Source organism: Pseudophryne corroboree, chromosome 8 (assembly GCF_028390025.1).
Source record: "Pseudophryne corroboree isolate aPseCor3 chromosome 8, aPseCor3.hap2, whole genome shotgun sequence".
Classification (NCBI taxonomy): domain Eukaryota; kingdom Metazoa; phylum Chordata; class Amphibia; order Anura; family Myobatrachidae; genus Pseudophryne; species Pseudophryne corroboree.
This window is the reverse complement of record NC_086451.1, coordinates 35037289-35063187: the sequence shown is the minus strand read 5'-3', so window position 1 is coordinate 35063187 and position 25899 is coordinate 35037289. Positions and strand designations below refer to the sequence as shown.

At 48.6% G+C, this 25899-nt stretch overlaps 1 protein-coding gene across 1 annotated transcript; it reads left to right on the top strand.

Moving 5' to 3' along the window:
* Positions 1–150: 150 nt before the first annotated feature.
* On the top strand, positions 151–25899 carry EDF1 (endothelial differentiation related factor 1). The gene is made up of 5 exons (XM_063936246.1): positions 151–329; positions 5875–5926; positions 6385–6545; positions 7241–7334; positions 25425–25899. The coding sequence occupies exons 1-5, from the start codon at positions 252–254 to the stop codon at positions 25484–25486; spliced, it is 447 nt and encodes a 148-aa protein (XP_063792316.1). The 5' UTR covers positions 151–251; the 3' UTR covers positions 25487–25899.

Genomic DNA, 25899 nt, shown 5'->3' with positions numbered 1-25899 from the left:
GGCACACGTCCTAATGCAGCAGCACAGCCAATCAGCGTCCTCTCAGGAGCCCGGCCCCATTTTTCCAGATCTTTCCTCGGGTCGCGACCAATCAGATTCCCGGGATGCGCTTCACCAATCGGAGTCAGCGCCTGAGTGATGGACGGGGACGCTGAGCAATGAGCAAGCTCGGGAGGCGGGGACGGCAGAGTTTGCAGTGTGTCGCCTGTGTGCAGCTGGGAGTCAGAGACTGAAGAGGAAGAAACGAAGACATGGCCGAGAGTGACTGGGACACCGTGACCGTGCTGCGGAAGAAGGGCCCGACCGCCGCCCAGGCCAAGTCCAAGCAGGTACGGGCAGCCGGTGAGGGGCGCTGGGTCAGGGCCGGTCGTGTACATGTGGGAGAGGAAGAGGCCTGAGAGCGAGTGTGAGGCGAGGCCTGGGCCTGAGAGCGAGTGTGAGGCGAGGCCTGGGCCTGAGAGCGAGTGTGAGGCGAGGCCTGGGCCTAGAATACTGAGTGTGAGGCGAGGCCTGGGCCTAGAATACTGAGTGTGAGGCCTGGGCCTGGTTGATAATGGAGAGGGATAGAGGCAGGCGAGGCCTGGGCTGGTGACACAGACGGATAGAGGGGTTTATGTACTAAGCCTTGGAGAGAGATAAAGTACCAACCAACTTCTGTCATTTTCAAACACAGCCTGTGACATGGCAGCTCGGAGCTGATTGTTACTTTATGCTCGCCAAGGCTTAATACATAACACTAAAGAGAGAGAGGCCAGGCCCAGGCTAGAGAGGTAGAGGGGGAGAGGCAGGCCTGGGCAGGTGACAGAGAAGGGGAGAGGCAGGCCCGGGCAGGTGACAGAGAAGGGGAGAGGCAGGCCCGGGCAGGTGACAGAGAAGGGGAGAGGCAGGCCCGGGCAGGTGACAGAGAAGGGGAGAGGCAGGCCCGGGCAGGTGACAGAGAAGGGGAGAGGCAGGCCCGGCATGGGCTGGTGACAGAGAGGGGGAGTGGCAGGCCCGGCATGGGCTGGTGACAGAGAGGGGGAGTGGCAGGCCCGGCATGGGCTGGCGACAGAGAGGGGGAGTGGCAGGCCCGGCATGGGCTGGCGACAGAGAGGGGGAGTGGCAGGCCCGGCATGGGCTGGCGACAGAGAGGGGGAGTGGCAGGCCCGCCACGGGCTGGCGACAGAGGGAGAAAGAGAGGAATTCCCGACTCGTCCGGGAAAAAAAGAGCCGGCATTGAATAGGTTGGAACCCCTACCGACCTAAAACGGTCGGAAACTGCAGTCTTTCTGACAAGACGTCAGTTTCCGACAGGAATTGAATTTACCCCTAAGGGGTAAATTTATTTAAGTGTGAGTTTTTTAGAAGTGGAGATTTTGCCCATAGCAACCAATCAGATTCTAGATATTATCTAGAACATGGGTGGGCAATTATTTCAGCTGGGGGGCCGCTTAACACTTCCAGTGAATATTCGAGGGCCACACACAAAATATCTTGTATATACAATACCGATCGGTCTGCACATGCGTATGCACCGCAATGCGCAGGTGTGTCGGTCTGCAGCAATGGGATGGTGCAAACAAAGTGATCGCACGGGCAATCGCAAGGTGACTGACAGGAAGAGGCCATTTGTGGGTGGCAACTGACCGTTTTTAAGGAGTGTCCGGAGAAACGCAGGAGGGACCAGGCATTTGGACGGAGGGTTACTGACGTCAGCTCCGGCCTCGATCATCGCACTGGAAGAGTAAGTCCTGGGCTGTGCAGACACTGCACAAACTTCTGTTTGTGCTGCTCTCCTGCACATGCGATCGCACCCCTGCACAGCGATTTCCCCCTCCCCCTGTAGGCTGCAACTACCTGATCGCAGCAGTGCAAAAATCACCTGCTAACGATCAGGTCTGAATTAGGCCCATAGTTATGTATAAAATACATAGTATATATAGCTATAAAAACACACACCACAATGTACATTACATTGCATATGTAGTTTGTTTACAGGCAAAATACAAATGTCTAAAAAAACACAGTAATCCAGTAATAAAAAAAAACAAAAACAAAACTGTGCTGAAAACAAACAGCATCCTGTGTATGCTGCTAATCACAGCTCCTGTCTCTCCTTGGGCACAGTTACTAGCCCCCCCACACCCTCACACTTCAGTAAATGTACCCCCTAAGCTTCCATATGCGGGCTGTATAGTGGTGAGCTAGCGTGTGAGCTGCTAGTAATGATCCTGAGGCAGACACACCACTCACGGTATGGCAGTACACAGATGGTGCACACAGCAGTGGCTTCTGATATTGGGCGCTAATCTGCCCTAGAATGATTGCGACTTCTACAAGGTTCTATTGCAAATATTAATTGGATTTCCAGCTTGCTGCTTCTGACATCGGGTTATTTTACTGGGGAAATGGCGTCATTCTCTAACTAGGAGCAGTAAACTAATTCCATTACATCGGGCGCGTCATGTACTTCACTGTGCGTATAGCGTTTTCCTTCTTGTTATCTTTGGGTTCTGACACAGTGTAAGACCCGGGGCCGTTCCCCCTGGCTTGTTTTGGAATGAACCGTGCCGCTTTTCCATTGCAGAATGCAGAAAATATGGGCGTGGTGTAAAGGTTGAGTAACTGGAACTGGATCAAAGCATTTCTGAAACGGCGAGACTCATTAGGTGCTCAGGGCAGCTACGATGGAGAACCAACGGCAGGGTGGTGGGCGGCCAGAACTCGTCGATGGAAAAGGACTGGTCTGGTACGTCCCAGCAGAAAGTCTACTCTGGCAGTAATGGCACGACGCACAGTGCATCCAACCCTGCTGTGAAGCTGCAGGCCAGCCAGTGTCCATGATCACCTCTGTCCAACGTGGAAAGTGCCTATAGTAGTCACACAAGCTTCGGATCAGGACCTTGTATCAGTGGAAGAAAGTTGCCTGGTCCAATCAATCCCATTCCCTGTTGCATGGTGTGGACAGCCAGGGGGGGGGTGCATTGTTTACCTAGGGAAGAGATGGTACCAGGATGCATTGTGGGAAGAAACATGCCAGAGGATGGAGTGGGATGCTTTGGGCAAGGTTCTGCTGGGAAACCCTAGGTCCTGTCCTTCCCGTGGATGTTAATTTGATCTGTTACACCTAATTGCAGACCAGGTACATCCTTTTATGGCAACTGTATTCTCTGATGGAGTTGGCCCTTGTCAGCAGGATAATATTCCACACTGCACAAATTGGACGAACATTGTGGACATGGGGCCTACTTCAGACCTGATCGTAGATGTGCTTAGCACATCTACGAACAGTTACACAGACATGCCGGGGGACGCCCAGCATAGGGCTAGTCCGCCCCGCATGTCAGGCCCTCCCCCCACAGCGGCAATGCTTTTGTACTGTACTTCACAAGTAGCTTCCTACCAGAGCAGCTCCTGCGTGCTGGCAGGGAGCTTCCCGTCGCTGTCTTGGTTGCAGCGGCTGCGTGTGACGTTACACAGCTGCTGTGCCCCCTCCCCCAGCAACCGCAGGCAGAGGCGATCGCAGGGCTGAGATGGCCATCGGCTGTCTGGCATGCGCCAGCGCAGTTCAGACCTGATCAGTTGCTGTGCGAAAGTGCACAGCAGCGATCAGGTCTGAATTAGGCCCATGAGGAGCTGAAGGTGTTGCCTTGACCTCAAAATGCACCAGATCACAATCCAGTCCTGCATCTGTGGGATGCTTTGGAATAAGTCCACCTCGCAGTTTACAGGAGTTAAAGGATCTGTTGTGTCTCTGACCTGAAGGTTCTTGGTAAAGCTAGTGAGCTCCCAATTGCAGTGCCTGTAGCACACGTTTGTGTGATTTCTCAGTAATATGCTGCCCTACCCTGCATTACAGTGCACCAAACCCCAGTGGAATAGGTTACACCCCAGCTCTGGAGGTTGGTAATCCTAGAGATTATTGTAAAGATGCGAGCAGCGTCTTATTACCTCGGTTTGTCTTTACCCAGTCTTGCTTTACTACGGTTATTGTTCCCAATTGTAAAGTGCAACAGCCTATGCTGGCGCTATATAAGGAACTGTAAATAAAAAGGACATCCTATGTACTTTCCCATGTGTGAGGTTTCCAGCCACTGACCAATGGTAAAATGAGTATTTTCTTGTACTGGGATCTATGGAGTGGATGTTGGTTTACTGGCTGCCCAGGCCTCAGAGGACCGGTCTGTTATACTACTATATCAGGGTCTGTTCCACGCCGCCTCAGTCGAAACGGCCGACTGTAACCTGGACAGTGCCCCAAGGTTACGGATTATTCATTGTTTGTGGAATAAGGAAAGATTACGGTCACAGCTGTTGCCAAATTGTCTCTTAAAGCAAAAGGTTGATTTTTTTTTCTTCTCCATTTGAAACGTAGTTTTATTAAACCTATACTGCATGCAGAATGCCGATTCCCAACCATACAGGTACCGCCTGGGATTTGTGTACTGTTGCTGGGGTTGCAGCACTGGCTGGGCTTGGCTATATTTTATTCTGCTTATTGATCCTTTGATAAGACACATGGGAAGCACGGCGGTGCTGTGGGTAGTATTACTGCCCCAGTAGTGAGACCATGGGGTAAATGTAATATGGTCCGTGGTGCCGTAGGTGCAGGACCTCGGGGTGAGAATGTCTATCTTTTTAAAGCAGTGGTTACTTACACGGTGTAACCAGGTTGGTGTTGCTTTGTGAATGATTGGCGTTATAAAAATACGATCATTCTCACCCGAAGCCCTGCACCTCCGGAAACTCTGACCCTATTACATTTACCACCCTGAGTGAAATTCCTATCAGGGACCCTCTCTGTGCGATGTTTGTATGTGGGCTTGTGCCTACACTTCTATACTGCCCTATAACCGCAGTAACATCTGATATGAATGGCTAGTATTCTTTGTACAGCGCCGCTTACACTGGTGGCACTATATAAGCAATAGTACCGTAATTCAAACTGTCGCAGATCTAGTTTTTCTGGGACCAAATACAGTTACAACTTGTGTGATCAGCAGAAAAGTGACTCCTACCTGTATTGTGTACGGTATAACCGGTGGGTATAGGGGCTGTTGTAATAATGTGTATTATATATTGTGTTATCCGCATGTACCTCTGTAGGCTTCCAGCAGAATCTACCTCCTGAGGGGAACGCACAGGTCCCAGCAAAGGAAAGGATACTGGTGGCTTCCACACTTGAGTCTGCCCTTTAATCTTATGGTATAGTACACAGGGGCAGATGTATTAAGCCTGGAGATGGCATAAGGAAGTGATAAACCAGTGATAAAGGCACCAGCCAATCAGATCATAACTGTTAATTTACATATTGGAACTGATTGGCTGGTGCCTTTATCACCTTGCACATATCACTGGTTTATCACTTCCTTATGCCTTCTCCAGGTTAATACATCTGCCCCACAGTGTGCTATGTGGGCCGATGCAGATTTGGCTGTGCATTTCTCTCCTCACATGCTCCGTAGCTGGGCAGCTACAGGCGACGCAGAGCCATAATGCAACGCGGTTGTATCTGCAGTTGTGGGTTAGTAGCCTAACTGGGCTGTACTGGGCTAGGGTCAGAGAGGGAGTGTTGATTGTGCATATACATACACATGACTGTTTTCAGATGCATCTCTTGCAGGAAGCATAGGGACGCGTGCACTGATAATGGTGACTGTGATGCCAAGCATACAGGCAGGAGTGGCCCAGTGTACCCATTTAGTTCTGAAACCTCAATGTGGCAGCGGGTATGGGCGACTTGCGTCCAGCTCTGGAACGGCCCCCAATAGCTCCGTCTTGCGGAGCAAAATATCCGCTTACCATGAAAATGTCACCGGCTCATTAAATGCGCACAATTTAGAGGCGGTATCTGCTTATGGCGTTTTTATTCACGTCTGTGACTTTGTCTTGCAGGCAATCGTCGCTGCACAGAGGAGAGGGGAGGACGTGGAAACTTCCAAAAAATGTAACGGTCTTTTTATCTATAAATACATAAAACAAGCTGCTTTCCTGCCTGGGGCTTGTAGTGCCACTGAGGAGGGGATGTGCAGTTATTCTTGGGGAATCCCTGCTCCAACTAGAGAGACCTAGTAAACGGATCTTGCCGTACTTTCTAACTTGTACCACCTGTCACCCCCTTGGTTCCAGAAACCTGCACCCCCCACCCATTGAGACCATTTAGCAAAGCAAAAGTGTTTAAATAACCTAAAACAGTAACAATTAATATTAATGCTCTAACCAATATCACTGCTGGCTTATCAAACTCGCTTCAGGTTTCCCTATTACATGCGTCAGCGGCTGTTGCTGGCTCTCACGCCCTGGGTGTGAACCTTATGCTTCCCTTCACCTCTGATTTCTAATTGTAGCAGCATTTGGTGTGTGAGAGACGTTCTGTACAGTCACATTGCTGGCTCCTATCCCCAGGGTCTGCAGGACAGAACAAGCAGCACACCATCACCAAGAACACAGCCAAGCTGGACAGAGAGACCGAGGAACTGCACCACGACCGGGTGCCACTAGAGGTGGGCAAGGTTATCCAGCAGGGCCGGCAGAGCAAAGGCCTAACACAGAAGGACTTGGCCACGGTAAGCGGGCACTCACCGAGAACGGGCATTGGGCTTAACCACTTAACTGACGATTTATTTAGCCGAAAACTGCTCTGAAATTGTGGTGTTTTTTATGAGTGAATTAGGTGAAGAACATGACTTTAACCCTATCCCAAATGATTTTAGTTAAAAACATTGATCGGAAACATCGCGGCTTTCATTTTGAAAGCTGGGACAGCCTGCAAGTATACGGGGTGGCTTGGGTGGGTTCATTTACACTCCCCAGTGGCTTCCATCGTCTGCAGCCACTGGAGGGGGGGGATCCAGCCGTGCTGACCGATCAGCAGTGATCGGCAGCACGGCAGACACAGGGGGAGAGTGCAGGGAGGCAGAGGGACCTTCCGGTCCCTCTGACAGCAGCAGCGGAGGGAAGTTTCCCTTCCATGCCGCTGCTAACACTCTCTATCTGACTGGTCACATCCTGTGCCACCAGGTCAGATAGAGCACTTGCAGTCATGGTTGCATCTGATGCCACCATGCCAGGCAAGTGGTTAAAATGTACTGTAATGTCATTAATTTTGAGAGTCGCTATAGTCCTGTTTTGTAAACAACCTGTAATTATAAAGTCCTGTAAATTAGAAGGTCTGAGACCTTTATGGCTTCCTCCAGTGTGGTAGAATTAAGGCTGTAGCTTTCTCAGTTGGATTGACGGATGTTTGTATCTTACCTCTCAGAGAATTAACGAGAAGCCACAAGTAATTGCAGATTACGAGAGCGGGAAAGCCATTCCAAGTAACCAGGTCATGGGGAAGATTGAGAGAGCCATCAGTGAGTATAATACGTGCATTATGATCACCTGTTGTCTGTACTGTGTATAGTGATAGCTCGGTGTTCCAGCCACCGTAGTCCCAGGTTACACAGAACATCCCGTGTAGGGGCCAGGTAACTGCACTTGGCTAGGCCTCAGATTTCAGCTGGTATCATTCCGGCTGCTTGTTGCTGAGGATACGCGTGTTTGCGGAGCTTATTAATGTCGGAGAATAACACAATGGCGTTGTGTCACACGTACATAGGATAATGTGATGGATGTGGGACACGGAGGTACACTGCAGATTCTTCCCACGTGAATATATATCTGAAGTTTGGTAACTTATTGTATAGTAAATGGTGTTCGGTTGTACAGAAGTCTTGTTTATGCTACATCCGGATGGGCTGCTTATTGCCATTCATGCTGTCATATATTATTTTTATTATTAGTTATTTATATAGCGCACACATGTTCTGCAGCGCTTTACAGAGAATATTTGGCCATTCACATCAGTCCCTGCCCCAGTGGAGCTTACACTCTATATTCCCTATCACATGTACACACAGACACAATCACACTAGGGTTACTTTTGTTGGGACCCAATTAACCTACCAGTATATTTTTGGATTGTGGGAGGAAACGGGAGTACCCGGAGGAAACCCACGCGAGTACGGGGAGAATATACAACTCCATACAGTTAGGGCTACGGTGGGAATGGAACCCATGACCTCAGTGCTGTGAGGCAGTAATTCTAACCATTGCACCATCCGTGGCTTATTCGGACATCTTTACCCCATGTTTGTAGCTAATGGTTGTGTGTAGGCAAAAGAGGAGCACCGCTCTCATCCTGTGTGTATTATATACGCCCTAATGTTATGGACTGTGATCTAGCCTGTGTGTTAGAGCCCAGATTGCCTTATCTACAGAAATGGTTCTCCACGGCGGGCACCATAAGACCATACCGTTATCACTGTGACTTTCCATTTACCATACTGTTTAATACGCGCAGTATATCTTACTGCGTATCATGCAGCAGATTTACTTTGCATACAATGGGGGAGATTCAAATGTTTGAAAAGTCAGTTGTGTCTGGTTTTAACTATCTAATAGACAGACTCCCAACCGTCTTTTCAAACATTTGAATCTCTCCCCCCCCCCCCCCTCCCATCCTTTATTTGCTGATGATGCACCCCAGTTTACAGAAGATTTGAGCACACTAATAATGCTTATATTTGTCATATAATATGTAAATCATCTGGTCACACCTCCATTCTACCAAATTATGTGGGAAGACTACTCACATCTAGGGAGGCCAATCCCGGGATCGGCGGGATCCCGGGATTTGGGCCCAAAAATGCCGGGATTTGAATCCCGGGATTGGAGCTTCCAATCCCGGGATTCAAGGGATTACAGTGCGCATGTGCGGGAGGGTGGGTGTAAGTAATGACACTTACGATTAGGCGGGCGGCCGCGGCAGCCATGGACTCACTGAACGCGGGAGCACTTCAAATGTAGCGCCGGCCGCCAGCCAATCAGCTGGAGGCTCGGCAGCCAATCAGGGAAGCTGCCGCAGCAGCGGCAGCCAATCAGGAGCCACTGCTGCGACCGCTTCCCTGATTGGCTGCCGGCCGGCGCTTCATTTGAAATGCTCCCGCGTTCAGCGAGTCCATGGCGGCCGCGGCCGCCCGCCTAATAGTAAGTGTCATTACTTACACCCACGCACTGTTATTAGTCCAGGTTTGCCAAATGGTGCTTTCCTACCTGTCCCTGCACTTAGTTGTCCCGGAGCCGCTGGTGAGCACTGCGGCTCTGATCTTGAGTGCGGCGGGTGGCGTGGCTAGCGGCGCTGAGTCCCGCTGCGTCCAGCGGGCTATGCGCGCAGATGGTGTTCTTCCGGCTCCTGTCACCGCTGGTGTCAGCTGGTCGTGTCACGGCCGGTGTCCTGGCCGTGCAGTGGGCTTTCTTCTCCTTAGAATGCAGTCTCCAACGCGTTTCATGCAGTTGCACTTTTTCGAGGAGTGGATAAAAAGTTCTTTGTTTAGTTTTCACTTTATATTAAAAAATACCGGAACTTCCGCCCGGAAATTACTTTATTTCTCTATCGTCCTAAGTGGATGCTGGGGTTCCTGAAAGGACCATGGGGAATAGCGGCTCCGCAGGAGACAGGGCACAAAAGTAAAGCTTTTACAGGTCAGGTGGTGTGTACTGGCTCCTCCCCCTATGACCCTCCTCCAGACTCCAGTTAGATTTTTGTGCCCGGCCGAGAAGGGTACAATTCTAGGTGGCTCTCATAAAGAGCTGCTTAGAGAGTTTAGCTTAGGTTTTTTATTTTACAGTGATTCCTGCTGGCAACAGGATCACTGCAACGAGGGACAGAGGGGAGAAGAAGTGAACTCACCTGCGTGCAGGATGGATTGGCTTCTTGGCTACTGGACATGAAGCTCCAGAGGGACGATCACAGGTACAGCCTGGATGGTCACCGGAGCCACGCCGCCGGCCCCCTCACAGATGCTGAAGCAAGAAGAGGTCCAGAATCGGCGGCTGAAGACTCCTGCAGTCTTCTTAAGGTAGCGCACAGCACTGCAGCTGTGCGCCATTTTCCTCTCAGCACACTTCACACGGCAGTCACTGAGGGTGCAGGGCGCTGGGGGGGGGGCGCCCTGGGAGGCAAATGAAAACCTTTAAAAAGGCTAAAAATACCTCACATATAGCCCCAGAGGCTATATGGAGATATTTACCCCTGCCTAAATGTACTAAATAGCGGGAGACGAGCCCGCCGAAAAAGGGGCGGGGCCTATCTCCTCAGCACACGGCGCCATTTTCTGTCACAGCTCCGCTGGTCAGGAAGGCTCCCAGGTCTCTCCCCTGCACTGCACTACAGAAACAGGGTATAACAGAGAGGGGGGGCAAAATAAATGGCAATATATTAATATAAAAGCAGCTATAAGGGAGCACTTAATCATAAGGCTATCCCTGTCATATATAGCGCTTTTTGGTGTGTGCTGGCAGACTCTCCCTCTGTCTCCCCAAAGGGCTAGTGGGTCCTGTCTTCGTATAGAGCATTCCCTGTGTGTCTGCTGTGTGTCGGTACGTGTGTGTCGACATGTATGAGGACGTTATTGGTGTGGAGGCGGAGCAATTGCCAAATATGAGGATGTCACCTCCTAGGGGGTCGACACCAGAATGGATGCCTTTATTTGTGGAATTACGGGATAGCGTCAACTCGCTTAAGCAGTCGTTTGCCGACATGAGGCGGCCGGACACTCAATTAGTGCCTGTCCAGGCGCCTCAAACACCGTCAGGGGCTGTAAAACGCCCCTTGCCTCAGTCGGTCGACACAGACCCAGACACAGGCACTGATTCCGGTGGTGAAGGTGACGAATCAACCGTATTTTCCAGTAGGGCCACACGTTATATGATTTTGGCAATAAAGGAGATGTTACATTTAGCTGATACTACAGGTACCACTAAACAGGGTATTATGTGGGGTGTGAAAAAACTACCAGTAGTTTTTACCGAATCAGAAGAATTAAATGACGTGTGTGATGAAGCGTGGGGTGCCCCGATAAAAAACTGCTAATTTCAAAGAAGTTATTGGCTTTATACCCTTTCCCGCCAGAGGTTAGGGAGCGCTGGGAAACACCTCCTAGGGTGGACAAAGCGCTAACACGCTTATCAAAACAAGTGGCGTTACCCTCTCCTGAGACGGCCGCACTTAAAGATCCATCAGATAGGAGGATGGAAAATATCCAAAAAGGTATATACACACATGCAGGTGTTATACTACGACCAGCTATTGCGACTGCCTGGATGTGCAGTGCTGGGGTAGTTTGGTCAGAGTCCCTGATCGAAAATATTGATACCCTGGACAGGGACAATATTTTACTGTCGTTAGAACAAATAAAGGATGCATTTCTTTATATGCGTGATGCACAGAGAGATATCTGCACACTGGCATCACGGGTAAGTGCTATGTCCATTTCGGCCAGAAGAGCTTTATGGACACGACAGTGGACAGGCGATGCGTAGAGGAGTTATTTGGGGTCGGTCTATCGGATTTGGTGGCCACGGCTACGGCCGGGAAATCCACCTTTCTACCTCAAGTCACTCCCCAACAGAAAAAGGCACCGACCTTTCAACCGCAGCCCTTTCGTTCCTTTAAAAATAAGAGAGCAAAGGGCTATTCATATCTGCCACGAGGCAGAGGACGAGGGAAGAGACAGCAACAGGCAGCTCCTTCCCAGGAACAGAAGCCCTCCCCGGCTTCTACAAAAGCCTCAGCATGACGCTGGGGCTTCGCAAGCGGACTCGGGGGCGGTAGGCGGTCGTCTCAAGAATTACAGCGCGCAGTGGGCTCACTCGCAGGTAAATCCCTGGATCCTGCAGATAATATCTCAGGGGTACAGGTTGAAATTAGAGACAGAGCCACCTCGCCGTTTCCTGAAGTCTGCTTTACCAACGTCCCCCTCAGAAAGGGAGACGGTTTTGGAAGCCATTCACAAGCTGTATTCTCAGCAGGTGATAGTCAAGGTACCTCTTCTACAACAAGGGAAGGGGTATTATTCCACTCTTTTTGTGGTACCGAAGCCGGATGGCTCGGTAAGGCCTATTCTAAATCTGAAGTCCTTGAACCTGTACATAAAGAAGTTCAAGTTCAAGATGGAGTCACTCAGAGCAGTGATAGCGAACCTGGAAGAAGAGGACTTTATGGTATCCTTGGACATCAAGGATGCGTATCTCCACGTTCCAATTACCCCTCACACCAGGGGTACCTCAGGTTCGTTGTACAAAACTGTCACTATCAGTTTCAGACGCTGCCGTTTGGTTTGTCCACGGCACCTCGGGTCTTTACAAAGGTAATGGCCGAGATAATATTTCTTCTTCGAAGAAAAGGCGTATTAATTATCCCATACTTGGACGATCTCCTAATAAGGGCAAGGTCCAGAGAACAGCTAGAGATGGGTTTAGCACTATCTCAAGAGGTGCTAAAGCAGCACGGATGGATTCTGAATATTCCAAAATCCCAATTAATGCCGACAACTCGTCTGCTGTTCCTGGGGATGATTCTGGACACAGTTCAGAAAAAGGTTTTTCTTCCCGAAGAAAAAGACAAGGAGTTATCTGACCTGGTCAGGAACCTCCTAAAACCAGGAAAGGTGTCTGTACATCAATGCACAAGAGTCCTGGGAAAAAATGGTAGCTTCTTACGAAGCAATCCCTTTCGGCAGATTCCATGCAAAGGGATCTGTTGGACAAATGGTCAGGGTCGCATCTTCAGATGCACCTGCGGATAACCCTGTCGCCGAGGACAAGGGTATCCCTTCTGTGGTGGTTGCAGGAGGCTCATCTATTGGAGGGCCGCAGATTCGGCATGCAGGATTGGATCCTGGTGACCACGGATGCCAGCCTGAGAGGCTGGGGAGCAGTCACACAGGGAAGAAATTTCCAGGGAGTGTGGTCGAGCCTGAAAAAGTCTCTTCACATAAGCATTCTGGAACTAAGAGCAATCTACAATGCTCTAAGCCAGGCGGAACCTCTGCTTCAAGGAAGACCGGTGTTGATCCAGTCGGACAACATCACGGCAGTCGCCCATGTAAACAGACAGGGCGGCACAAGAAGCAGGAGGGCAATGGCAGAAGCTGCCAGGATCCTTCGCTGGGCGGAGAATCACGTGATAGCACTGTCAGCAGTATTCATCCCGGGCGTGGACAACTGGGAAGCAGACTTCCTCAGCAGACACGACCTTCACCCGGGAGAGTGGGGACTTCATCCAGAAGTTTTCCACATGCTATTAAACCGTTGGGTAAAACCAATGGTGGACATGATGGCGTCTCGCCTCAACAAAACACTGGACAGGTATTGCGCCAGGTCAAGAGATCCGCAGGCAATAGCTGTGGACGCGCTGGTAACACCTTGGGTGTACCAGTCGGTATATGTGTTTCCTCCTCTGCCTCTCATACCAAAGGTATTGAGGATTATACGGCAAAGAGGAGTAAGACTAGTGGCTCCGGATTGGCCAAGAAGGACTTGGTACCCGGAACTTCAAGAGATGGTCACGGACGATCCGTGGCCTCTACTTCTGAGAAGGGACCTGCTTCAGCAGGGTCCTTGTCTTTTTCAAGACTTACCGCGGCTGCGTTTGACGGCATGGCGTTTGAATGCCAGATCCTAAAAGGAAAAGGCATTCCAGAAGAAGTCATTCCTACCTTGATAAAGGCAAGGAAGGAAGTCACCGCGAAGCATTATCGCCGTATTTGGCGAAAATATGTTGCGTGGTGCGAGCAGCGGAGTGATCCGATGGAGGAATTTCAACTGGGTCGTTTTCCTACATTTCCTGCAATCAGGATTGTCTATGGGTCTCAAATTGGGATCTATTAAGGTTCAAATTTCGGCCCTATCAATATTCTTCCAAAAAGAATTGGCCTCAGTCCCTGAGGTCCAGATTTTTATCAAAGGAGTACTGCATATACAGCCTCCTGTGGTGCCTAAGGTGGCACCGTGGGATCTAAATGTAGTTTTAGATTTCCTCAAATCCAATTGGTTTGAACCACTAAAGAATGTGGATTTGAAATATCTCACATGGAAAGTGACTGTTACTGGCCCTGGCTTCGGCCGGGAGAGTATCTGAACTGGCGGCTTTGTTTTATAAAAGCCCTTATTTAATTTTCCATTCGACATAGGGCAGAGCTGCGGACGCGTCCGCATTTTCTCCCTAAGGTGGTATCAGCGTTTCACCTGAACCAGCCTATTGTAGTGCCTGCGGCTACAGACTACTTGAAGGACTCCAAGTTGTTGGACGTTGTCAGAGCCTTAAAAATATACATTTAAAGGACGGCTGGAGTCAGAAAATCTGACTCGCTGTTTATACTGTATGCACCCAACAAGTTGGGTGCACCTGCTTCTAAGCAGTAGATTGCTCGTTGGATTTGTAACAAAATTCAACTTGTACATTCTGTGGCAGGCCTGCCACAGCCTAAATCTGTTAAGGCCCATTCCGCAAGGAAGGTGGGCTCATCTTGGGCGGCTGCCCGAGGGGTCTCGGCATTACAACTCTGCCGAGCAGCTACGTGGTCAGGGGAGAACACGTTTGTAAATTTTTACAAATTTGATACCCTGGCAAAGGAGGACCTGGAGTTCTCTCATTCGGTGCTGCAGAGTCATCCGCACTCTCCCGCCCGTTTGGGAGCTTTGGTATAATCCCCATGGTCCTTTCAGGAACCCCAGCATCCACTTAGGACGATAGAGAAAATAAGAATTTACTTACCGATAATTCTATTTCTCGGAGTCCGTAGTGGATGCTGGGCGCCCTTCCCAAGTGCGGATTATCTGCAATACTTGTACATAGTTATTGTTAACTAATTCGGGTTATTGTTTAGGAAGCCATCTTTCAGAGGCTCCTCTGTTATCATACTGTTAACTGGGTTTAGATCACAAGTTGTACGGTGTGATTGGTGTGGCTGGTATGAGTCTTACCCGGGATTCAAAATCCTCCCTTATTGTGTACGCTCGTCCGGGCACAGTACCTAACTGGAGTCTGGAGGAGGGTCATAGGGGGAGGAGCCAGTACACACCACCTGACCTGTAAAAGCTTTACTTTTGTGCCCTGTCTCCTGCGGAGCCGCTATTCCCCATGGTCCTTTCAGGAACCCCAGCATCCACTACGGACTCCGAGAAATAGAATTATCGGTAAGTAAATTCTTATTTTTTGGTGGGAACCATGTGCCAGGTTCTCCACATAGATAAAAACTTTGGATATAGATTAATTTAAAAAATATTTTTAGGTACCGCTGTATTAAATAAAAGGAATGTTAATATTATGGAGTGTAGATTTTTATTATCTATGGGTTATGTCTAATTATTATTGCAGGCAATTTATATCAATTATTAATCTTTAGTTATAATTATTTCTCTGACGTCCTAGTGGATGCTGGGGACTCCGTAAGGACCATGGGGAATAGACGGCTCCGCAGGAGACTGGGCACATCTAAAGAAAGATTTAGGACTATCTGGTGTGCACTGGCTCCTCCCCCTATGACCCTCCTCCAAGCCTCAGTTAGATTTCTGTGCCCGGCTGAGCTGGATGCACACTAGGGGCTCTCCTGAGCTCCTAGAAGAAAGTATAGTTTAGGTTTTTTATTTTCAGTGAGACCTGCTGGCAACAGGCTCACTGCAACGAGGGACTAAGGGGAGAAGAAGCGAACCTACCTAAGTGGTGGTAGCTTGGGCTTCTTAGGCTACTGGACACCATTAGCTCCAGAGGGATCGAACACAGGACCCGACCTCGTCGTCCGTTCCCGGAGCCGCGCCGCCGTCCCCCGAGCCGCGCCGCCGTCCCCCTTACAGAGCCAGAAACAAGAAGGTGGTCCGGAAAATCGGCGGCTGAAGACTTCTGTCTTCTCCAAGGTAGCGCACAGCACTGCAGCTGTGCGCCATTGCTCCTCATGCACACCACACACTGCGGTCACTGATGGGTGCAGGGCGCTGGGGGGGGGGGCGCCCTGAGCAGCAATAGTAACACCTTGGCTGGCAAAACTAACACCATATATAGCCCCAGAGGCTATATAGGTGTATATTAACCCCTGCCAGAAACGATAAAATAGCGGGAGAAAGCCCGCCGAAAAAGGGGCGGAGCCAACTCCCTCAGCACACTGGCGCCATTATTCCCTCACAGCTTCGCTGGAAGGAAGCTCCCTGGCTCTCCCCTGCAGTCCTGCACTACAGAAAGGGTAAAAAAGAGAGGGGGGGCACAATTTAGGCGCAGTATATATATATATTATAGGCAGCTATAGGGGCAAACACTCTGTATAGTGATATCCCTGTGTTATATAGCGCCCTGGTGTGTGCTGGCATACTCTCCCTCTGTCTCCCCAAAGGGCTTTGTGGGGTCCTGTCCTCTGTAAGAGCATTCCCTGTGTGTCTGCTGTGTGTCGGTACTGCTGTGTCGACATGTATGATGAGGATAATGATGTGGAGGTGGAGCAAATGCCTGTGAATGTGATGTCACCCCCTGCGGGGTCGACACCAGTGTGGATGGACTTATGGAAGGAATTACGTGACAGTGTCAGCTCCTTACATAAAAGGTTTGACGACATAGGACAGCCGGCTACTCAGCTTGTGCCTGTCCAAGCGTCTCAAATGTCATCAGGGGCTATAAAACGCCCGCTACCTCAGATGACAGATACAGATGTCGACACGGATACCGACTCCAGTGTCGACGATGATGAGACGAGTGTACCCTCCAATAGATCCACCCGTTATGATTGAGGCTATGAAAAATGTATTACACATTTCTGATGATACCCCAGGTACCACAAAAAAGGGTATTATGTTTGGTGAGAAAACTACCAGTAGTTTTTCCTGCATCTAACGAATTAAATGAGGTGTGTGAGGAAGCGTGGTCTTCCCCAGATAAGAAATTGATCATTTCTAAACGGTTAATGGCTGCGTACCCTTTCCCGCCAGAGGATAGGTCACGCTGGGAAACACCCCCTAGGGTAGATAAAGCGCTGACACGCTTATCAAAGAAGGTGGCACTACCGTCTCCGGATACGGCCGCCCTAAAAGAACCTGCTGATAGAAAGCAGGAAAGTACCCTAAAAGCTATATATATACACACACACTGGCATTATATTGAGACCCGCTATTGCATCAGCTTGGATGTGCAGTGCTGCTGCTGCGTGGTCAGACTCCCTGTCGGAAAACATTGATACCATGGATAGGGACAATATTTTGCTAACGATTGACCATATAAAAGACGCGGTCTTATACATGCGTGATGCACAGAGGGATATTTGCCGGCTGGCATCAAAAATAAGCGCTATGTCCATTGCCGCCAGACGGGGGTTATGGACTAGGCAATGGTCAGGTGATGCCGACTCCAAGCGGCACATGGAAGTTTTACCCTATAAAGGGGTGGAACTTTTTGGGGAAGGTCTTTCAGACCTCGTTTCCACAGCTACTGCTGGGAAATCGACTTTTTTTGCCACAGGCTACCCCACAGCAAAAGAAAGCACCGTATTATCAGGTACAGTCCTTTCGGCCCCAGAAAAATAAGCGGGCTAGAGGCTCATCCTTTCTGCCGAGGGGCAGAGGAAGGGGGAAAAAGCTGCAGCACACAGCTAGTTCCCAGGAGCAGAAGTCCTCCCCTGCGTCCGGTAAGTCCACAGCATGACGCTGGGGCTGTTCAGGCGGAATCGGGAACGGTGGGGGCACGTCTCAGGTTTTTCAGCACACAGTGGGCTCTCTCACAAGTGGATCCCTGGGTCCTTCAAGTGGTATCTCAGGGGTACAGGCTGGAATTCGAGACGTCTCCCCCCCGCCGTTTCCTAAAATCTGCCTTGCCGGCAACTCCCTCTGCCAGGGAGGCAGTGTTGGTGGCTATTCAAAAACTGTATTCACAGAAAGTGATTGTCAAGGTACCCCTCCTTCAGCAAGGAAAGGGTTACTACTACACAATGTTTGTGGTACCGAAACCGGACGGTTCGGTGAGACCCATCTTAAATTTAAAAGCCTTGAACACTTATATCAAAAGGTTCAAGTTCAAGATGGAATCGCTCAGGGCGGTTATTGTGAGCCTGGAGGAGGGGGATTACATGGTATCCCTGGACATCAAGGATGCGTACCTGCATGTCCCCATTTACCCTCCGCACCAGGAGTACCTCAGATTTGTGGTACAGGACTGTCACTATCAGTTCCAGACGCTGCCGTTTGGGTTATCCACGGCACCGAGGGTCTTTACCAAGGTAATGGCCGAAATGATGATACTCCTTCGCAAGAAGGGAGTTTTAATTATCCCGTACTTGGACGATCTCCTGATAAAGGCGAGGTCCAAAGAACAGTTGATAGTGGGGTTGGCACTTTCTCAGGAAGTGCTACAACAGCACGGCTGGATTCTAAACATTCCAAAGTCACAGCTGGTCCCGACGACACGTCTTCTGTTCCTGGGAATGATTCTGGACACAGACCAGAAAAAAGTGTTTCTTCCACTGGAAAAAGCCGAGGAATTGTCATCTCTGGTCAGAGACATCCTAAAACCAGGAAAAGTGTCGGTACATCAATGCACACGAGTCCTGGGGAAAATGGTAGCTTCGTACGAAGCAATTCCATTCGGAAGGTTCCACGCAAGGACGTTCCAGTGGGACCTGTTGGACAAATGGTCCGGGTCCCATCTCCAGATGCAACAGCGGATAACCCTATCGGCCAGAACCAGGGTGTCGCTGCTGTGGTGGCTGCAGAGGGCTCATCTACTAGAGGGCCGCAGATTCGGAATACAGGACTGGGTCCTGGTGACCACGGATGCCAGCCTTCGGGGCTGGGGGGCAGTCACAAAGGGAAGAAATTTCCAAGGACTGTGGTCAAATCAGGTGATTTCTCTTCACATAAATATCCTGGAGCTAAGGGCCATTTACAATGCCCTAAGCCAGGCAAGACCCCTGCTTCAAAACCAGCCGGTACTGATCCAGTCAGACAACATCACGGCGGTCGCCCATGTAAACAGACAGGGTGGCACGAGAAGCAGGATGGCGATGGCAGAAGCCACAAGGATTCTCAGATGGGCAGAGAATCATGTGTTGGCACTGACGGCAGTGTTCATTCCGGGAGTGGACAACTGGGAAGCAGACTTCCTCAGCAGGCACGACCTCCACCCGGGAGAATGGGGACTTCATCCAGAAGTCTTCCAAATGCTGGTCAACCGGTGGGAAAAACCACAGGTAGACATGATGGCGTCCTGCCTCAACAAGAAGTTGACAAGATATTGTGCCCGGTCAAGAGACCCTCAGGCGATAGCGGTGGACGCTCTAGTGACACCATGGGTGTATCAGTCAGTTTATGTGTTTCCTCCTCTACCTCTCATACCCAAGGTACTGAGAATAATAAGAAGGCGAGGAGTGAAAACCATACTCGTGGTTCCGGATTGGCCAAGAAGAGCTTGGTACCCGGAACTTCAAGAGATGCTTACAGAGGACCCTTGGCCTCTGCCGCTCAGACAAGACCTGCTGCAGCAGGGACCCTGTCTGTTCCAAGACTTACCGCGGCTGCGTTTGACGGCATGGCGGTTGAACACCGGATCCTGAAGGAAAAGGGTATTCCGGAGGAAGTCATCCCTACCCTGATCAAAGCCAGGAAGGATGTCACCGCAAGACATTATCACCGCATTTGGCGAAAATATGTTTCTTGGTGTGAGGCCATGAAGGCCCCGACGGAGGAATTTCAACTGGGTCGATTCCTGCACTTCCTGCAAGCAGGGGTGACGTTGGGCCTCAAATTGGGGTCCATAAAGGTCCAGATTTCGGCTCTGTCGATTTTCTTCCAAAAAGAACAGGCTTCACTGCCTGAAGTTCAGACTTTTGTCAAAGGAGTACTGCATATTCAGCCTCCTTTTGTGCCCCCAGTGGCACCTTGGGATCTCAATGTGGTTTTGGCATTCCTGAAATCACATTGGTTCGAACCACTTAAGACTGTTGATTTAAAATATCTCACGTGGAAAGTGGTCATGCTGTTGGCCCTGGCGTCGGCCAGGAGGGTTTCAGAATTGGCGGCTTTGTCTTGTAAAAGCCCTTATCTGATTTTCCATATGGATAGGGCAGAATTGAGGACTCGTCCTCAGTGTCTCCCAAAGGTGGTCTCAGCTTTTCACTTGAACCAACCTATTGTGGTGCCTGCGGCTACTGGGGACTTGGAGGATTCCAAGGACTGACTCGCTGTTTATCCTGTATGCACCCACCAAGCTGGGTGCTCCTGCTTCTAAGCAGTCTATTGCGCGCTGGATTTGTAGCACTATTATGCTGGCGCATTCTGCGGTGGGCTTACCGCAGCCTAAATCTGTAAAAGCCCATTCCACACGGAAGGTGGGTTCATCTTGGGCGGCTGCCCGAGGGGTCTCGGCTTTACAACTTTGCCGAGCAGCTACTTGGTCGGGGGCAAACACGTTTGCAAAATTCTACAAATTTTATACCCTGGCTGAGGAGGACCTGGAATTCTCTCATTCGGTGCTGCAGAGTCATCCGCACTCTCCCGCCCGTTTGGGAGCTTTGGTATAATCCCCATGGTCCTTACGGAGTCCCCAGCATCCACTAGGACGTCAGAGAAAATAAGAATTTACTCACCGGTAATTCTATTTCTCGTAGTCCGTAGTGGATGCTGGGCGCCCATCCCAAGTGCGGATTGTCTGCGATACCTGTACATAGTTATTGTTACAAAAATCGGGTTTTGTTGTGAGCCATCTCTTCAGAGGCTCCATTTGTTATCATACTGTTAACCGGGGTTCCTATCACGTGTTATATGGTGTGATTGGTGTGGCTGGTATGAGTCTTACCCGGGATTAAAAAATCCTTCCTTATTGTGTCAGCTCTTCCGGGCACAGTTCCTAACTGAGGCTTGGAGGAGGGTCATAGGGGGAGGAGCCAGTGCACACCAGATAGTCCTAAATCTTTCTTTAGATGTCTCCTGCGGAGCCGTCTATTCCCCATGGTCCTTACGGAGTCCCCAGCATCCACTACGGACGACGAGAAATAGAATTACCGGTGAGTAAATTCTTATTTTTTTTCGTAGAAATGGATTCAATTCAAATTCTATGTTCAGGCCTTTCGGGGCCATAGTTTTCAGGCTGAAGATCCATCTTGTTTCCACCATTTTTAATTCTTCCGAAATGTTACCTCCTCTCCATTTGGCATGTATTTTTCTAATCACCATGAATTTAGTACCAGTTGGGTTCCTATTGTGGACTTCATGGTAATGTTTAGAGACATTGTGCGTGATTAGTCCTTTCTTTATATTATTAATGTGCTCTGCAAACCTGGTCTTTTCTTTTCGTTTGTCCAATGTATTGGAGGTTGCAGGGGCATTGTAAAAGGTAAATTACCCCTTCCGTATCGCAACTCAGCATTTGGTTAATGTGATACGTTTTTTCCTGTTGCTGTAGACGAGAAAGTTGTTGTGTTTTTCGTTGTCCTATTACTTATTGTGAAGGAAAAAACAATGGTTCCCTAATGCACACTGAGTGAATAATATTCCTACATAATAGTCAGATAATACGGAGATCTTGGTTGCGTATATCTGCAGATATAGGGTTAAGCCCCCAGGCCGATCGACAAGGCCTCTCCGTCACTGGGGGTCCCTAATATTAGGTATGGGTCCGGGGTGCAGGACCCCATAATGTCGGCACAGGTCGGCTACCCCAGGTCAGCACACAGGTGAGAGTTAATAGGGTTAATAAGAAGCACAGAAGTGCTATGTGAGTGGTGTGATTAAAATAATACAAAAATATATACAAAGTGATAGGGAAACTCATAAGTGTTAATAAAGTGTTAGGGTGTGCCGACCTGAAGCAGCCCAGCGATACCGACACAGGGGCCACCACACCCCACACCCACCCCACAAATAATTCCAAATATATGTCTGGGTTGAATTCCCAGTGTAAGGCCACATGGTAATGGCTCCTACAGCATCTGAGAGCCAGCTTACCTGGGGATACCCCTGACTTCCCCCTATGGCAGTCTAGAGTCAGCAATCCCTCCTAATGCTGACCCGTTCATGCCTCTCAATACAATGCAAAAAAATGGTGAACTGCTCAATCAGATAGTGATGTCACTCAGGTGCTAAAAGGGAGGGGTAATTCTGTGAAGGAAAAAACAATGGTTCCCTAATGCACACTGAGTGAATAATTACAGGAACATCTTGAAGAAGGCCTAGACATAGGCATCATCAATAAAAAAGAATTTGACCATGTCTAGGCCTTCTTCAAGATGTTCCTGTAATTCTTTTACAAATCTTTGTGTGGGATCTTGATCCAACACCATATAGGTTTCTGTGTCTCCCAATAGCCGTTCTGCTTCAAGTTCATATTGATCTCTTTGCATAATTTCACACGAAGCAGGCTGTGCCCATACCAGACATTATTTATCCACTCAAACCACTATTCCAAACCAACAAATAAATTTTATCATGGCAAATATTGAATTCATCCTGACTCGTAATTATTTCTGGTACAATGATAAATTTTACCTTCAAAAATGTGGTACTGCAATGGGCACACCCCTAGCCCCGAGTTATGCAAATCTCTTCGTGTCAAAATGGGAGGATGACACAATCTGGACAGAGAACCTATTTTCAGAGAATTTGATTTGCTGGTATCGCTACATAGATGATGTAGTTTTCATTTGGGACGGACCTGAAGACAAGTTACAACAATTCATCACATACATAAATAACAACCAATTAAATTTGGCCTTCACTACAACAACCAGCCAGCAACAAGTAATTTTCTTAGACCTTGAAATATATATTGAGCATCAAAAAATAAAAACTAGAACACATTTCAAGGAGGTTAACGGCAATAATACACTTCCCACCCACAGCAATCACCATAGGAAATGGATCAAAAACATTCCAGGAGGTCAATTTCAAAGATTGCGAAGAAATTGCACAGATGAAGACATTTTCCTTACACAAAGCGAACTCATGAAAAACAACTTCATAGAAAAGGGTTACTCCAATTTGGAAATTCAAAATCACATTGACAGACTGAAACAAATTGACAGAAAGGACCTTATCAAATATAAGAACCAAAAGGAAAATTCTATCCAAGTACCATTCATTACTCAATACAGCAGCAATACAGCAATAGTGGAAAAAATGATACGGAAGCATTGGCCTATTCTACAACTGGACGAGACACTAAAACATATACTACCGGACCAACCAAGAATCATTCACCGAAAAGCCCAATCCATTAAACAGACAATTGTGAAAAGCCATTTACACCATCAAGGTAAAAAAAGACTGCGATCCCGCCAACAAAGGCTACAGACAGTGCCTAAATTGCAAAGCTTGCACAATAAGTAATAGGACAACGAAAAACACAACAACTTTCTCGTCTACAGTAACAGGGAAAACGTATCACATTAACCAAATGCTGAGTTGCGATACGGAAGGGGTAATTTACCTTTTACAATGCCACTGCAACCTCCAATACATTGGACAAACGAAAAGAAAAGCAAAGACCAGGTTTGCAGAGCACATTAATAATATAAAGAAAGGACTAATCACGCACAATGTCTCTAAACATTACCATGAAGTCCACAATAGGAACCCAACTGGTACTAAATTCATGGTGATTAGAAAAATACATGCCAATTGGAGAGGAGGTAACATTTCGGAAGAATTAAAAATGGTGGAAACAAGATGGATCTTCAGCCTGAAAACTATGGCCCCGAAAGGCCTGAACAAAGAAATGGATTCAATTCAAATTCTATGAAAAAAATAATTATTACTAAAGATTAATAATTGATATAAATTGCCTGCAATAATAATTAGACATGACCCATAGATAATAAAAATCTACACTCCATAATATTAACATTCCATTTATTTAATACAGCGGTACCTAAAAATATTTTTTAAATGAATCTATATCCAAAGTTTTTATCATTCCCTTTATGTGGAGAACCTGGCACATGGTTCCCACCAAAAATGAGGTCATTTCCGGGCGGAAGTTCCGGTATTTTTTAATATAAAGTGAAAACGAAATGAACTTTTTATCCACTCCTCGAAAAAGTGCAACTGCATGAAACGCGTTGGAGACTGCATTCTAAGGAGAAGAAAGCCCACTGCACGGCCAGGACACCGGCCGCGACACGACCCGCTGACAACAGCGGTGACAGGAGCCAGAAGAACACCATCTGCGCGCATAGCCCGCTGGACGCAGCGGGACTCAGCGCCGCTAGCCACGCCACCCGCCGCACTCAAGATCAGAGCCGCAGTGCTCACCAGCGGCACCGGGACAACTAAGTGCAGGGACAGGTAGGAAAGCACCATTTGGCAAACCTGGACTAATAACAGTGCGTGGGCCACGCCTTACCAATTCACTCAAAAGTGTAAACATTATTTTACTAATACTTTTTTTTTCCCCTACGGGTACCGCTCTTTTATACTTTATCTATAACCATTCTAACTATTAATTTTATCATACTTAGCGCTTTCCATCTATCTCAATAATTATTTCTTTAAGAAAGCAGCTTATTCATCCAAGCGCAGCAACTTAAAATATTTCTATTGCTTACACCCACCCTCCCTCTCGCGCCGCTACCAACCCTTCCGCGCCGCTACCTACATCCTCCCTCCCGCACCACTACCTACACCCACCCTCCTGCACTGCTACCTACCCCCTCCCTACCTCCCGCACCGCTACCTACACCCTCCCTACCTCCCGCACCGCTACCTACACCCTCCCTACCTCCCACACCACTACCTACACCCTCCCTACCTCCTACACCCTCCCTCCAGCGCTGCTCCCTACAACCTTCACTAGTCCCTACTGCAATCCCGGGATTGACCGTTTTTCAATCCCGAATCCCGGGATTGAAAAAACGGCCCGGGATTGGCCTCCCTACTCACATCCTATGTATGTGTGTTAATCCTAGATAACCCCCCCCCCCTTTCCCCATGAGATTTTACATAGGATACAAAAACCCTGAGATTTAAAGTGTGAGGGAGCCGTTTAATTGCGGTCTGTGTGAGTCCGCATAATGCCGAGAAGTACTGTACCATCAAGGGACACAATAAGATGTATCATGGCTGTGTGTGTCTGGTATTACGTGTAGTTATGTATACTGACAAGTGAACCAGTGCCAGTGTTTTTGGAATAAAACGGTCCGTGTGCACCTGTTTAGAACACGTGTAGAATAACAATCCTGCTGTTTCCTACAAATAAGCCAATCGCTGGGCATACACGGTCAGACCAACAGGCATTGTATCTGTCCACGTGATACCCAGCCGGTATGGCCATACACTGAGAGCTCTCACTCTGTATGGCTACACCATATCTGCACTCCGTCCCCACTCCTCCCATGTGAAGTAACGGGGAGAAATGTCCGTTGGTTGGCATCGGACAGACATGCTGGTTGATTTTATGTCCAATCGATCAATATTTTTGGATCGATCGTGCACATACCCTGTACAATTATCTTGGTGATCTTCCGATCTGGGATCGGCCAGATAATTGTATAATGTATACCCTTCATTAGTTTTTGATGTGATTTCATAAAAATACTGCAATGTTTCCTGGTTGAGCGACTTGTAATGATTCCATCTCATTGTTAATGATCTTGCAGGTCTGAAGTTACGTGGAAGGGACATTGGAAAACCCCTCGAAGCCGTCCCAAAGGGCAAATGAAAATAAAGCCTCGAAATCAGTGGTCCCCAGCTGATCTCGCCCGGTCCGTCTGAAAGGGCGGACCGGGACCTTATGTTGCCAATCATGAACATGTGGGGGTATCGGACTGAACTAGATGGGAGAGACTAAACACAATCTTACCTGCTGTCAATACAAACCAAGAATTACCAAACTTCTGCCACACCTAAAACGTGATTCGCAAGGTTCCTGCCGGCCCAGCAGGTGATCATTAATGGCCAGAGAATCACAGGACTAGTAATTCTTCTTTTGTTTCCCAGATCGGGTGTGTCCTTTTTTTTTTTTTTTTTTTTTTTTTTTTTTTTTTCTGGCAAACAGGAGGAACAGTCCCTACATTTATAAGTTCTCACATCCTTTCTTGTATGTAATTGTAAAATAAAAATTGTTATCCTTTA

What these genes read in the sequence shown, in the direction of transcription:
- EDF1 (XM_063936246.1), top strand. Translation starts at nt 252, where the DNA reads ATGGCCGAGAGTGACTGGGACACCGTGACCGTGCTGCGGAAGAAGGGC. An exon ending in CACAGAAGGACTTGGCCACG is followed by an intron (nt 6,546 to 7,240) that starts GTAAGCGGGCAC and finishes CTTACCTCTCAG; the next exon opens with AGAATTAACGAGAAGCCACA. An exon ending in GAAGATTGAGAGAGCCATCA is followed by an intron (nt 7,335 to 25,424) that starts GTGAGTATAATA and finishes ATGATCTTGCAG; the next exon opens with GTCTGAAGTTACGTGGAAGG.